The sequence below is a fragment of the Zingiber officinale genome, chromosome 2A, assembly GCF_018446385.1.
Source record: "Zingiber officinale cultivar Zhangliang chromosome 2A, Zo_v1.1, whole genome shotgun sequence".
NCBI lineage: Eukaryota > Viridiplantae > Streptophyta > Magnoliopsida > Zingiberales > Zingiberaceae > Zingiber > Zingiber officinale.
The window spans coordinates 80,249,116-80,263,414 of record NC_055988.1 but is presented as its reverse complement, the minus strand read 5'-3'; the positions used below and the strand labels follow the sequence as shown (position 1 = coordinate 80,263,414).

General features: G+C 35.7%; 1 protein-coding gene across 1 annotated transcript; it reads left to right on the top strand.

Moving 5' to 3' along the window:
* Positions 1-128: 128 nt before the first annotated feature.
* Positions 129-9,960, top strand: LOC122041324. Its single transcript, XM_042600964.1, has 4 exons — positions 129-293; positions 584-2,336; positions 7,825-8,900; positions 9,001-9,960. The coding sequence occupies exons 1-4, from the start codon at positions 253-255 to the stop codon at positions 9,926-9,928; spliced, it is 3,798 nt and encodes a 1,265-aa protein (XP_042456898.1). The 5' UTR covers positions 129-252; the 3' UTR covers positions 9,929-9,960.
* The last annotated feature ends 4,339 nt before the right edge of the window (positions 9,961-14,299 follow it).

Sequence of the window (14,299 nt, the reverse complement as noted above, 5' to 3'; positions counted from 1 at the left end):
ATGAAATAAATCTATGTTCATAATTGCTCCCACGTGATAGTCACGTGCGAGTCTGGTGAGGGCATAGCAGTCAATTCGAGTTCCAATATCAATAATACTCGTTAATTGGTGGATTCTTATTCGCTTCGCCACCACCACTGAAGTCTCCCTCCTTCGCCACCTTCTCGTCTTCCTCGCCCTCTCTCTCTCTCTCTCCATCCATCGCCGGCGATCCAGACCGACCGGACGGCGACGCATGTTTCTCTTTGCTGCATGATGCTTTCCGGCGCTGTTCACATCCACTCCCTCTTCCGGTAAGCTCTTCTAGTTCGCCCCCGTTTCGTCTTCTCACCATGTGCGGCCAATCCCTAGGTTTAATGTTTTCTTCCCATTTCAAATTGAAAAATAGGTTTGTTTGGTATAGTAAGCGAACTTTTGGTCGGGAGAGTGGTTCCTTGGGTTTCCAAATGCTAAAACTACCCTCAAAATGTTATTTTCTTCCTTCTCCATGCGTTGTTTTTCTTGTTCGGAATTAGCTGTTTAATGGATTAGAGCGTGCTCGTGGCTTTTGCTGATGTTCGATTCATCTTGGCTTTGTTTTTAGGGGATCTTTTAGGCCGCGAAGCAGGGCTTTTCCAGTTCTTCGATGGTTGTCGCTGGTGTTTGGCGTTTTGATTGTGCTCGTGACATCATGTGTGAGCGCTTACAACTCCTGCGCGGATGATTCGGTGCGGGGTGCTTGCGTGGGGGCGGCTTCTTTCGGATTTCCTGCGACCCTAGTCGGTTTAGGGCCTCCAGAGGATGATAGCTGCCAGGACCCTGATTATGGAGCTCAGGTTGGCGCCACGATCTCGAAGTGGCGGCCTGGTGGCCTGGCGACATTCAGATCATCTAACGGAAGAGTCGTTTCCTGTTCTTTGGTGGATTCCATGAGCGGGGTTGATGATTGGCTAAGTGCCGGCGGAAAGAGTAGCGACACGGTAGACTCCAGGTCATGTATGGCGCCTCTTCTTGCTGATGTTTGGATGAGCACTTCAAGTGGGAATACCAGTGAGCTTCATGACCATTCTAAACGTGTTGATTCAGGCCTTCATGATGGCTCTTCTATGGATGTGGAGATAATTCCTCATTCTTTGGATTGGGGAGAGAGAGCTTTGTATACCCCTTCAATTGTTTCCTTGACTGTGAAGAATCCTCATAAAAATAGAGTTTTACATGTATTTGAAAGCTATAGTAGTAACCCTCAGTATTTTTCTCATGGTTTCCAAGAGCTGATAGTGGCACCTGGTGGGTCTACCTCTATTGCTTTTGTGTTCCTACCGAAATGGTTGGGTTCATCCTCAGCACATTTAGTTTTGCAGACAAGTTCTGGGGGTTTCATAATCAAAGCTAGAGGGATAGCTGTTGAATCCCCATACAAAATAGAGCCTTTAGTGGGCATTAGTGCTCCTAATAATAGAAAGTTGGTTTGGGACTTCTCTTTGCACAATCCTTTTAATGATGTGCTTTATGTTGAAGAAGTGAGCACATGGTTGTCCTTGCCTAGTCAGACAAATCAATCTCTACATTTTATTTGTCGTATGGATGAATCCCAGCAACTGTCAAGTGGGCTTGATTACCTTTTAGCTGACAAAGAATGGTTCAGACTGGAAAGTAATACATCAGAAATGAGATGGTTAGACATTAGGCCGAACAAGCAATGGGAAGTAGCTCCTAACAAGGCTGAGTCAGTTCTACTAATGCAATTGTGGCCTTATAATGAAGGTAAGGTTCTTGGAGGTACCTGTTTAAAGCTGCGCAATTCCAGACTAGATAAAACTGCCATAGTTGTTCTCCCCCTTGAGATAGAAATCCACGGCAAGACGAATTATAGTGATGGAAGTGGTTTAATTACCTTAGATATTGAGGCCTTTGAGCCCCTTGATGTGATGAAGGCAGTTGTTATAATTTCGTTAACAAACCATGGAGCAGATCTACTTAGATTGGTTAGTATTGAGCTTACAGATGGTTTAGATCTGTTCACAGTCAGATACAAGGAAGGTTTTTTACTTTTTCCTGGGGCTGTTGCGAAAATTGGTTCGGTTAGTTACTCAAGAACCTTTTTGTCAATGGAGATTGAGCCTGAGATTCCCAGTGATTGTAAACTTTCAATAGCGACGAATAATTCTGACAGTTCTGTAATGGAAATTTCATGCCTTGACTTGATATATGCCAGTTCTTTTAGAGAACAAGGCTCTGGTATTGTTGCATCAAAAGCATCATATATTAGTTGGTCATCACAGATTGAGGAGGAAAAACATACAAACTCAAGGACGGGATCCTTAAAAGGCATTGCTAATGCATCAGCTCCTGCTGAGGTAGTTTGGTTTTATATGTGTCACGCCACTTATTAACAATACCTTCTATCTTTCTACACTATCTGGAAATAGTTCCCTTTTAAAGGACAATAATGTAGGCCAATGCATTGTGTTTCTTATAATATTTACAAAGATTACTTTTTTAAAGTTTTTTAATTTTCTTGTGCCAGAATTGTACAATTTAATCCCAATCAATGCGAGCTTATGATTTCCTTATTATTCTTGTCATATCAAGGCTTGTTTGACAGTTTTATTGGCAATTATTTGGCATTTTTTAGGTTTCATTAGTTTGTGTCATATGCATTGACTGCTGAATTAATAAGAATCAGATAGCTTTGTTTGATACTTGCATTAAATAGACTTTATCTCATTCATATGTGGACCAGTCAATAATTTCTGAAGAAATTCTTACCATATTTTGTGTAATGCTAGTTGTCATCTAGAATGTTCTAGGCAACCAATGTAACATAACTATAACTAAAAATAAATCCAGGTGACCTTAAAACTACTACCGATTGTATAGTTTTACATAGAGTTCAACAGTGGAGGATGATCCATGTGGTCAATTCCAAAAATTTAGGACACAATGTTTTTATTTTTTTTGCTTTCTCTTCTTTGAAGCATTGCCACCAGTGAAAGAAAAAGATGGTTGAATTTGGCAACAGTGTAATGTGACACTTGATTTTTGCCTGTTCAAGCTTCATCTCTCTGATTGATGCTATAATTCTCTTTTATCTCTCAACAATACAATGTGTGTGTGTCTCTACTTTCTCTATTAACTTTTTCTTTATGTATCACCTTCCATTGCATCTAAACATCTGTCTGATTCAGTGCAAATTGGACTGATATAGTTTAAAACAGGTGATTTACAATTTGGGATATAATGTTGATCTGACGAGTTATTATAAAATAACACAGTGATTTAGGGTTAAAAGTTCATCCATGTTTTGTATTTGATGGAGTGTCCTCTCGCCTGCAGACTTCACATTCTCACAATTTGTTGGCAATGGCTCATCGGCGACATCTTCTTCCTTAATAGATGTCTCCCTTAGGCAAGCTTCATGTGGTTGAGTGTTGTGGTCACAACTTCAACCTACATATCTGAAGGTCAACCATTGGACACCATTGACTCTAGCCTACTTCGTGGGAGACTACTACTTCACCAACTTCTTCATCTACCATCAGGCATTCCTCAGCAGTCGATCATCTTCTTCGCACATCTTCAGCAGCCCTACTGCACTTCTTCACTCTAGGGACCTATGCATTCAACCAGACACCTTTGGTGGATTATCAACTCAGTGCACATCCTCATTCCTATATCCAGCTTCTCCCTTAAGTCCTCAACATAACCAAAACACCAGAAAATCCCAGCTTTCAGCATCTAGATTACTACAATAAAATCGAGATTCTAACATCCAAATTCCATTACTATCTAGGCAGGCTTTAGGCTATTATTATATTTAGATAAATATTGCTATTAGACTTAGGAGAAGAATTAATATTTTGTGTGTACGAGAGACAAAATGGGTTGGTGAGAAGGCAAAGATGATAGAGAACTCAGGTTTTAAGTTTTGGTACATAGGAAATAGTGAAGGAAAAAATAGAGTGGGTATTGTTGTAGATAGTTCATTAAAGGATGAAGTTGTAGGAGTAGTTAGAAAAGGAAATAAAATTATAGCCTTTCAAATAATAGTGGCGAAATAAACTATGAACATAATTAGCGTAAATGCATTGCAAGTAGGATTAGATGAAACTATCAAATCAAGGTTTTGAAACAACTTAGATGAAATAGTACAAAACATTTCGTCAAATGAAATGATTTTAATAGGAGGTGATCTAAATGGACATGTCATAGTGAAAAATGAGGAATATGAGAGGGTATATATGAGTGATGGGTTTGGAACGAGAAATGAGGATGGAAAAACTATATTAGATTTTGCGATAGCATATGACTTTATATTAGCTAATATGTTTTTTAAGAAAAGAGAAAAATACTTAGTCATGTTCAAAAGTGAGAATAATAAATCACAAACTGACTTTTTTATAGTTAGGAAGAAGGATAGAAAGATTTGTAAAGATTGATCATTCATCGAGAAAGCTCAGCTACCCAACATAGGTTGGTAGTGTTGGATATATGCCTCAAATATAGTATCAATAGAAAGAAAATATATATGACTCCTAGAATTAAGTAGTGGAAGTTAAAGCATGGGAAGCAAAATATATTTAAGGAGAAAGTAGGAGTACAAGCATTAGGTGAAATATACTGTGACTCTAATACAACATGAGATAAGATGATATCAAAGTTGAAAATAGTAGCTGAGAGTGTACTCGGTGAGTCAAAGGGGCATGCACCATTAAGTAAGGAATCTTGATGGTGGAATGAGAAAGTACAAGAGAAAGTGAAGGAAAAAACGAATAGCTTATAAGGAATTATATATTTGTAAGAACGAAGAAAACTTAAAAAAATATACAATAGGCAAGAAAGAAGTTAAGAAAGTAGTGAATGAAGTAAAGAATAAAACTTTTAAACGGTTATAAAAAAAAAATTGGATACAAAAGAAGGGGAAGTTAAAGTGAGAGAAAGAAATCTTATCTAAATAAAATGTATTAAAGATGAATGTAATAGGGTACTAGTAAACGATGGAGAAATAAAAGAGCGGTGGAAGAAGTATTTCCATATTGTTAATGAAGGTTTATGTGATCAACTTAACTTAGGTAATTTAAGTAGATCAAATGAGCATAGAAATTTAAATTTTTATTGTAGAATTCAAACTTCAGATGTAAAACAAACTTTAAATGTGATGCACAATAGAAAAATCGTTAGACCAGATGATATTCTGATAGAGGTATGGAAGTGGCTAGGGAAATAATGTATTGAATGACTTATAAAATTATTCAACATGATATTGAAAATGAAACAATGTCTGATAAATGGAGGATAAGTACTCTAGTTCCCTTATATAAGAACAAGGGAGACGTACAAAATTGTGCAAACTATAGGGATATTAGATTAATGAGCCATACAATGAAACTTTGGAAAAAAGATTAAGGAAGGAGACCACGGTGACCGAAAATCAATTTGCGTTCATGCCTTGAAGGTCGATAATAGAATCTATACATCTTCTTAGATAATTAATTAAAAAATATCGGGAGCAAAAACAAGATCTGCACATGATATTCCTTGACTTAGAAAAAGCTTATGATAGAGTCCTAAAAGAAATTATATGGAGAATTATTGAAAAGAGAGGTGTTAGCGTAACATATATTGAACTAATTAAAGATATGTACGAGGATGTAAGAGTAAAGACTTCAGATGGAGTAACTGATATATTTCTAATAAATATAGGGTTACGTTAATGATTAACTCTAAGTCCCTATCTTTTACATTAATTATGCACGAACTCACTGCACACATTTAAGACATAGTGTCTTGATGCAAGTTGTTTGCAGATGATATTGTTTGGATAGATGAAACACGTGGAGTAAATGCTAAACTAGAATTTTAGCAGAAACAGTAGAAGGGAAATATTTTATGTTTAGTAGAATAAAAACAGAATATATGAAATTTAAGTTTAGTAATATTTTACGTAATGAGATAATTGTTAAGATAGGAGATGACGAGTTATCGGGAATCGAGAGCTTTAAATATTTAGGATCATTTTAGCAAAACGATGGAGGGATTGAAAGAAATGTTTTATATAGAATATAAGCAGGATGATTAAAATGGAGGAAAGCGTAAAATACCTCTTAAACTTAAAGGAAAGTTATACAAAACCGCAAATAAACATGCTATGTTATATAGAGCTAAATGTTGGGCTATGACTCAAGCTCATGAGCAGAAGATGAGAGTTGTAGAGATGAGGATGTTAAGGTGGATGTGTGGACATACGAGGATGGAAAAAATAAGAAATGAGAGCATTAAAGAGACAGTCGGAGTTGTACGTTTAAGATGGTACGGGCATATAACTACCAATAAATGCTCCAGTTAGATGATGTGAAATATGACACACACATATCAAACGAGGAAAAGGAAGACAAAAAAAAAAGACTTGATTAGCAACAATAAGATAAGATAAAATTTATTTAAGTATAAATGATGATATAGTAGGAGATAGAGCTCAATGGCGTAAAATGATTCATATAGCCGGCCTCACCTAGTGTGATAAGGCTTGATTGTTGTTGTATTGCTGTTAGACTTGACTCATTTCACGAATAATTATGTTTACTTCCACATACTTCATTTTCATATTTCATTTTTTTATAACATATTTTTTTTTTCTATTTTTGGCAATATGCTATTGTGTTTTATTAATTTGTTAATCATATTACGGTGTTAAATATGATATTTTTACAAATTTTAGTAGGTTGATTTTTTTACATATTTTTTTAATGATTAACATGAATCTTGCAATTCATGATTCCCGAAATCACTAAGTTGTTCATGATACAAACCTTGATTCATTAACCTTGTCACATTTGATACCATGGTATCCTACTCTCTGTTTCAGTTTTGATACTCGGTACTTTCTGATAAATGATGTGATTGTCTGTTCTAGCAAAAAGATTCCTTTGAATTAACACTTAGATGCTCTGGATAATGGACATTCATATTTTTTGGTTGGAGGACATTCATATTGATCACACCGAGTTGGTACAATCCCTTAGACCATCCATACCAGCTTCCCTATCCAAAATGCATAATTTAGGGTAAAAAAGTTACTTTATTAAATTTGGATATCCACTTTTTAATACATCATATATCAGCTTTCCTATTTCTTCTCTCTCCTCTATAATGTTTAAGGAATGGAATCCATTCTCTAAATTTAGAGAAGTTCTCTTCATAAATGCATAATTTAGGGAATCAATAGGGTAGTTGATGTAAAGAATTTTTAGCTACCCTATCCAAAATTTAAAGTAAAATTTTTAAATAGGGTATCTGACGTGGATGCTCTTAGTTCCTGTGGAAAACCATCACATATCCATTATTTTACCATTAAAGTAGAATTTCTATTCTGTATAAGATCTATACATTTGAACTACCACCCTCATAAACTTTCATCATAGTTACAGTGCTGCTTCATTGCACTGTTAAAATCCATCATAGCAATGATGCCTTACCTTTGTTGCACTAAAATTTTTTAATTATAGTTTGCAGAATTATGAACCACATTACTAGTAATAATTATGTATTTGTATTCATATTCTGAAGCCCATATAACTATAAGTGGTGGTAATGAAAATCTGATCAAATTTCCATCACATAGGCTATTGCATTGCAGAGGAGGGTCTGTGCTATTTGATGGATCCAGTTCTTTACTCAATGTCTATGTTAGACTTTGGAACAATGGAAATTTAAACTCAAACACTGAAGTTACTTTTAGATCCAGTAAATTGGCGGCATATTTAGCTACACAATCTTCTTGTATTTTCCTTTTTGTTTTTCTTGTATTTTCTTGCATTTCAATTATGTTGTGTTTTCTACGTGCAGTCAAAGCTCTTGAAAACATTTGAAGTGGATGAGCTAATACTTAGCAATTGGATATCTCATGGTGCTGGAACTGACACTTCTGTCCTTGAAGAACGCAAAATGTTCTTTCCTGTGGTCCTAGTTGGAACACATTTCTTTAAGTGGATCTCTGTACACAATCCTAGCCAACAGCCTGTTGTAATGCAGCTTATACTGAACTCAGCAGAGGTGATTGATCATTGCAAAACTGATGAACCATATGAGTATACCTTCTCTAGTAGGTTTACTGAGATCAACTTTCCAAAGTCAAGAATTGGATTCTCCCTATCAGATTCAGCAGTGACAGAGGCCTTGCTTCATCCTTCTCAAACTGTGATGTTTGGGCCAATTATCTTTCGACCTGCAAATCGATGTATGTGGCGAAGCTCAGGTTTGATACGGAATAATCTTTCTGGTGTGGAATGGTTTCCTATTCAAGCATTTGGAGGGTCATATTCTCTCACCCTTCTCGAGGATGGTGAACCTGTCTGGAAGCTTGAATTTGACAATCATTTACCACTAAACATGTCATCTGCAAATTTTATAACAAGCCTCAAAAACACCAGTTCCTTATGCAGCTATCGAATTTCCAAGGAGATATATGTCAAAAATATTGGTGATCTTCTTCTTCAGGTGAAGAAACTTAGTATCTCAGGAACTGAATGTAGTTTGGATGGGTTTACCATTCATGAATGTGAACATTTTACTCTGGAACCAGGGGAATCAGTAAGGCTTGTAATTTCATACAATGCTGATTTCTCTACGCATGTTGTTCAGAGGGATCTTGAGCTAGCATTAAGTACTGGCATCTTTGTAATACCTATGAAAGCAAGCCTTCCATTTGATATGTTCAGCCAGTGTAGGCAAACGCTTATCCAACCACTGCAATGGAAACTCTCTCTTTTTATATTTGCTGCTGTTTCTGCCCTTGTGATATTGTTGGCAAGTAAAAAACCACACTCCTTTTTCGTGGCTACTGAAGATTGTTATGAGAATTCTGATCGAACAGTGAGTAAGGCGGGAAAAAATTGCAGTCATCATAATGCAAAACTCTCCAGGTTGGTTTCTTCAGTCATTTCATTTCTTTTTTTTGTTATAATAGAATGATCCTGATTAGTACTTGATTTATAGCTTTTGTTTTCACATTTGGTAATGCAGGTCATCTAGCGAAGGTGAGAACTCTAAGGTTAAATTTGTGGACAGATATCGTGTTTGTGAAAATGTTACGCTTAACTACCCCAGAATGATACAAGGGAAGCAAGATTTTAATTATCAAAAAGAAGTCCCAGTCTCGTGTCCAACTAACCATGTCAAAAGTCTTGATCAATTCAGTATGATAGAAACTCCACAACACGGTAGTCTGACTATTAAGGTTGTTAGGGAAAAAGGAAGAAGAAGAAAGAGAAGAGCTACTGGAGCTGGATTAGCAGCGCAACTTGAAGTTTCTAGCAGTCAGAGTGGGAACTCCACATCATCGTCACCTGTATCCTCGAATGCTTCTACTCCAAAGAAAGCATGGTCTGTTTCTCCACGAAGTGATATTCCATATACTGGTTTATCTTTGGAACAAAGGCACTATAAGATGCATGATTCAGAAATTACTATACCGGGGAGAGTATTGGAATCTGATAAGCAATGCAAAATGGTCGGTGTAGTGCCTACTCAAAGGCAGGCTCCTGCAAATCCGAAATCGCCTAGACACCCAGCTGCTCCTAATGTGAATTTTCCAGAATATGGTTTCAATCGTCACCTTATTGGCTCTTCAAGTGTTTTAGCCCCATGTTCACCAATTGCACCTCCTGCTCGTGCTCCAGGACAGAATAGCAAGGATAAATGCATGAAAGAGGAGGAAAGTCATGGGATAAAAAAAGAACATACTTATGACATATGGGGAAATCATTTATCAGATAATTTCTTGGTTAGGCGAAAGGAGTTAGCTATCAATGCTGATGCTTCGGAAGATGACTCACAAAGTTTCTTCGCAAGTGATCCTCAGTCCCTAGTGATGATGTCATCAGCATGGTCTGTTTCTCCTGGGCAAAGTTTGCCCTCTGATAATGTAACCTATCACGTTCCAATGAATTAGAAACTTTTCCCTACATCTAATTCTTACCTAAATATTAGATTGTCATACTAACTTTGCCAAGCATAGACTATGCCTAGCAAAATGCACTTCTGTTGTCTATGCTAAACCAAGGTAGGTTGACAGCTTACTACATAGCATACTGAAAAGCAGTACTGCCTCTAGCATAATGATTTTAGGATAAAAGATTATAGCTGCAAATATTAATCAGGTACAAATTTTCATGTTCTCTTCCCAACAATTAATCCCATGTTGCATGATTCCTATTCAATATAAATTTCATATATGTGCATCCTATATCTTTAATATCACATTAAAATGATTGTGTCCATGAGAATACGAGAAGATCTTTTGCATGTAATTTGAGACATGTTCACATTACATGACTACAATGATATAATTGTAAGAACCTATAATTTGGTCTGTTATAATATTCATTTATCTACTATTTAGATATATACCAGAAATTGTTTCAGAGTTATTTGTGTTTATTAAAATTGTTTTAAGTAGAATATTGAGTATAAATAGTCAACTAGGCAGTCTGCTTGTTAATGGGATAAAGTTAGGACATTACTGTAATTTTGATATGTTATCAATCTGCTTGTTAATGGGATAAAGTTAGGACATTACTGTAATTTTGATATGTTATCAATCTGTGATTGCTTACTTTCTTAATTACCGCCAATTTGACTGACATTATTAGAATAATAATCTAATTGTTTTGAAATGTGAGAGGTATAACTCATATTTATAAATGAAATTGTGGGGGCTTTGTTGTGAGATTGACACAATTACATGTGTTTTTTGTTTCCTGCATATACTTTATTATTATTATCTTATAATATATATATGCTTATTTTGCATGGTATTTTGTTATTGTTTAGTTGACTTTGTTAATTTTAATTTGTCTAAGGTTATTGTATAAATAGCATTAGATAAATTTGTGTTTTTTTTAATAAAAATGAGCATTTGTACATTTGTATATCTTGCTTAATATGAATTGCTTGCACACACGGTAAGTATTTCTCTTAGCATGTTTTGATAATTCTGCTTAATACAAATTGCTTTATAGTGTACTCTAATGGGAGTTGGGTTCAGAAATTCCGTAGTTTAATACTTGATTCATTTTATACCTCCTAATAAGACCTTTTGTACTAATAAGCATATATCAAGCTCTTATTTTAGATAAAAAGAATATGTATACTTTATTGAACAGTGAGGTATATTTATATACAAACTAGGAATATATATTAGGAAAAATTCTCACTTAGGAAACTATAATTAAGCTAATTGACAACTTGCTAATTGACATATATATATAATGTGGTGATACCTTGCACACCCGTTCGTGGGCCACTATTGGGCGACTCTCATTTTGTTCGGGCTCCTAGATCTGCCCGGACGCCCCGAGCAGTCAAAATTCACTCGGGGTGCCTGAGAATCGCCCATAAACGGGTTATGTAGGGTTAGGGCTATAAATGAACTAAACATTCGTAAACAAGCTTGATGTTCGACTTGATAAGAGCTTGTTTATGTTCGTTCAATATACACAAGATTAATTAAACAAACAAGCTTGAACAACTCGTTAAATTAAACAAACAAGTTTGAACACATATGTGTTCAACTCGTTAACGTTCGTGAACAATGTTTATGAACCATATTTATTAATAAAACTCTTTTCAATAGGTTAAATAAATAATAAAATAAAGTAAACAAATAAGTTTAAATTATTAAGCTCAATAACCAATCAAACAATTAAAAGTTTCAAACAACCAAATAAGCTGGAATTGAGAGCTCGATAACATTTAAACGAACCAAACTCAAGTCAAGCTTGAACCAAGCTCAAGTCAAGCTCGAGCCAAGCTCAATTCAAGCTCAAGCCAAGCTCGAAGCAAGCTCAAGCCAAGCTTGAATTAAGAGTTCGATAACATCTAAACGAACCAAGCTCAAGCCAAGCTTCAAATAATCTCAAACTCATAAAAAATAAATCAAGCCAAGCTTGAATAATTATTTCAAAAGCTTGGTTCATTTTAAGCTCGGCTCGGCTCGGTTGCCTTATCAAACAAGCTTGAACACCCCAAAACTCAGCTCGTTTACAACCCTATGTAGGGTATCACCACTATATATATATATATATATGATACTCCACCTCAAGTTGGAGCATAGATATTAATCATGTCCAACTTGTTACAAAGATAATCAACCCAAATCCCATTTAAAGCTTTATGAAGATGTTCTCGTCTTCACATATGTTGTAGAGATCAAGCTTTGAATTTTCTCACGAACAAAATGACAATCAATTTCAATGTACTTAGTTCGCTCATGAAACACAGGATTCGATACAATATGAAGAGTAGCTTGGTTATCACATCACAGTTTTGCTAGTACCGAAATTTTAAATCCCACTTAAGTTAAGAGTTGATATATCCACATTATCTCACAATGTCATGGCCCTATATTTTGACTTGCACTAGATCGTGACAACGTTTTGTTTCTTACTCTTCCATGAATCTAAATTTCCTCCGATTTTCCTCCGATAAAGATATAATAATCTAAAATAGATCTATCCATTTTGGAACCTGCCCAATCTGCATCTGAAAAATATTCAATATGAGTGTGCCCATGATTTGCATATATCCCGTCCGGGTGCTCCCCTCAAGTAAATACAAAATTTGCTCTAACGTTGTCCAATGATGAATTATTGGAGATGACATAAACAACATTAACCGAATATGCAATATCTGGACGAGTCATGGTAAGATAATTCAATTTCCCAGCCAACCTTTGATATCTCTCAGGATGTTCAAATAGTTTCCCATCTCCTATAAGATGCATGTTTTGAAGGCTTTGGCCCTAATTTTCCTATCTTAGTTAATAGGTCGAGGACATATTTTCTCTTAGATAGAAATATATCTTTTTTTATTCCTTGTAACTTCAACACCCAAGAAATACTTTAGCGCCATAAGTCTATTGTGTGAAACTGAGTATGAATGAAAGGTTTAAGAGATGAGATTCCCATAGTATCACTTCTAGTAATAACAATATTATCCACATACACAACTAACAGAATCCTACAACTCCTCTTGACCGGTTGTAGATCACAAATGGTCAAATTTGCTTTTCATCATACCAAAATTTTCAACAATCTGACTAAATTGTCCAAACCAAGCACAAAAACTTGGTTTCAAACCATATAAAGATTTTTGAAGACGACAAACTCGCCTTGACTCTCTTGGAGCAACAAAACAAGAGTTTGCTCTATATACACCTCCTCCTAAAGATCACCATGAAGAAAAGCATTTTTGATATCAAGTTGATGGAAAGACTAATGATAAGTAGCGGTCATTGAAATAAACAAGCGAACAAATGTCAATTTTGTAACAAGAGAAACAGTGTTAGAATAATTCACACCATAGGTTTGAGCATAGCCCTTAGCAACATGATGGGCTTTTACTATATTGACTTTAACTGTGAATATCCATTTGCATCCAATAGCCCGTTTCCTTGAAAGTAGTTCGACCAAGTGCCATTGTCATCTAAAGCATTCATCTCCTCTATCATTGTATCTTTCAAACCGAGATGAGATATGACCTCACGGACAATTTTAGGAATAGAGATAGAGTCAAGTGAAGCAATAAAAGAATAAAAGGAAGACAATAAACTATTATAAAAAATAAAAGAAGTAGTAGGATAAGTACACTGCGTTTACCTTTCCGTAACGCAATAGGAAGATCATTGCTTGGGATTGGATCTGATGATGAAGTAGCAGGTGCAGGACATGAATCAAGAGGTTGACACCTGGAGCAAATTTTTTTTTTATGAAAGGTATATATCATCAGTGGTACAATAGAACATGTGTCCGAAGATAACTATTCGCTTATGATGAAATATCAGATCCGAGTAGCTGCCTAAGGTATGAAATCATATAGTACCCTAGTAGGTACCAACCTCACAAAATACTATCCAACATCGCATCACAAATACCATCCACACAACTAGTAGTCTCACATGCTAGAACATCTAGCCATGAGCAGTGAACACCTTGAAACCTAGAGTTGCTGATATCCAACCACGAGGAGTGACGACCTTGAAGTAGACTTGAATAATACTTATAACCTTTATGAAGACGAGAATGACCAAAAAATATACCCTTCAAAGATTTGAGATCTAAAATAATGACATGCGAATGGACATCCCGAATAAAATAAGTGCTACCAAATATCCTAGGGTTAACAGGAAATAACGACTCATTGGGAAAAAGGATTTTGTACGGGACCTCACCATAAAGAACAAAGGATGGCATTTTGTACAAACTGCATTAGTCCAGAAAGGTTTAGGAACATTCATTTGAAATCAAAGAGCTCGTGCAATTTC

Coding starts and splice junctions, on each gene's coding strand:
- LOC122041324 (XM_042600964.1), top strand. CDS start 253: ATGATGCTTTCCGGCGCTGTTCACATCCACTCCCTCTTCCG. Junction 2,337..7,824: donor ATGCATCAGCTCCTGCTGAG/GTAGTTTGGTTT, acceptor TTCTACGTGCAG/TCAAAGCTCTTGAAAACATT. Junction 8,901..9,000: donor CATAATGCAAAACTCTCCAG/GTTGGTTTCTTC, acceptor TTGGTAATGCAG/GTCATCTAGCGAAGGTGAGA.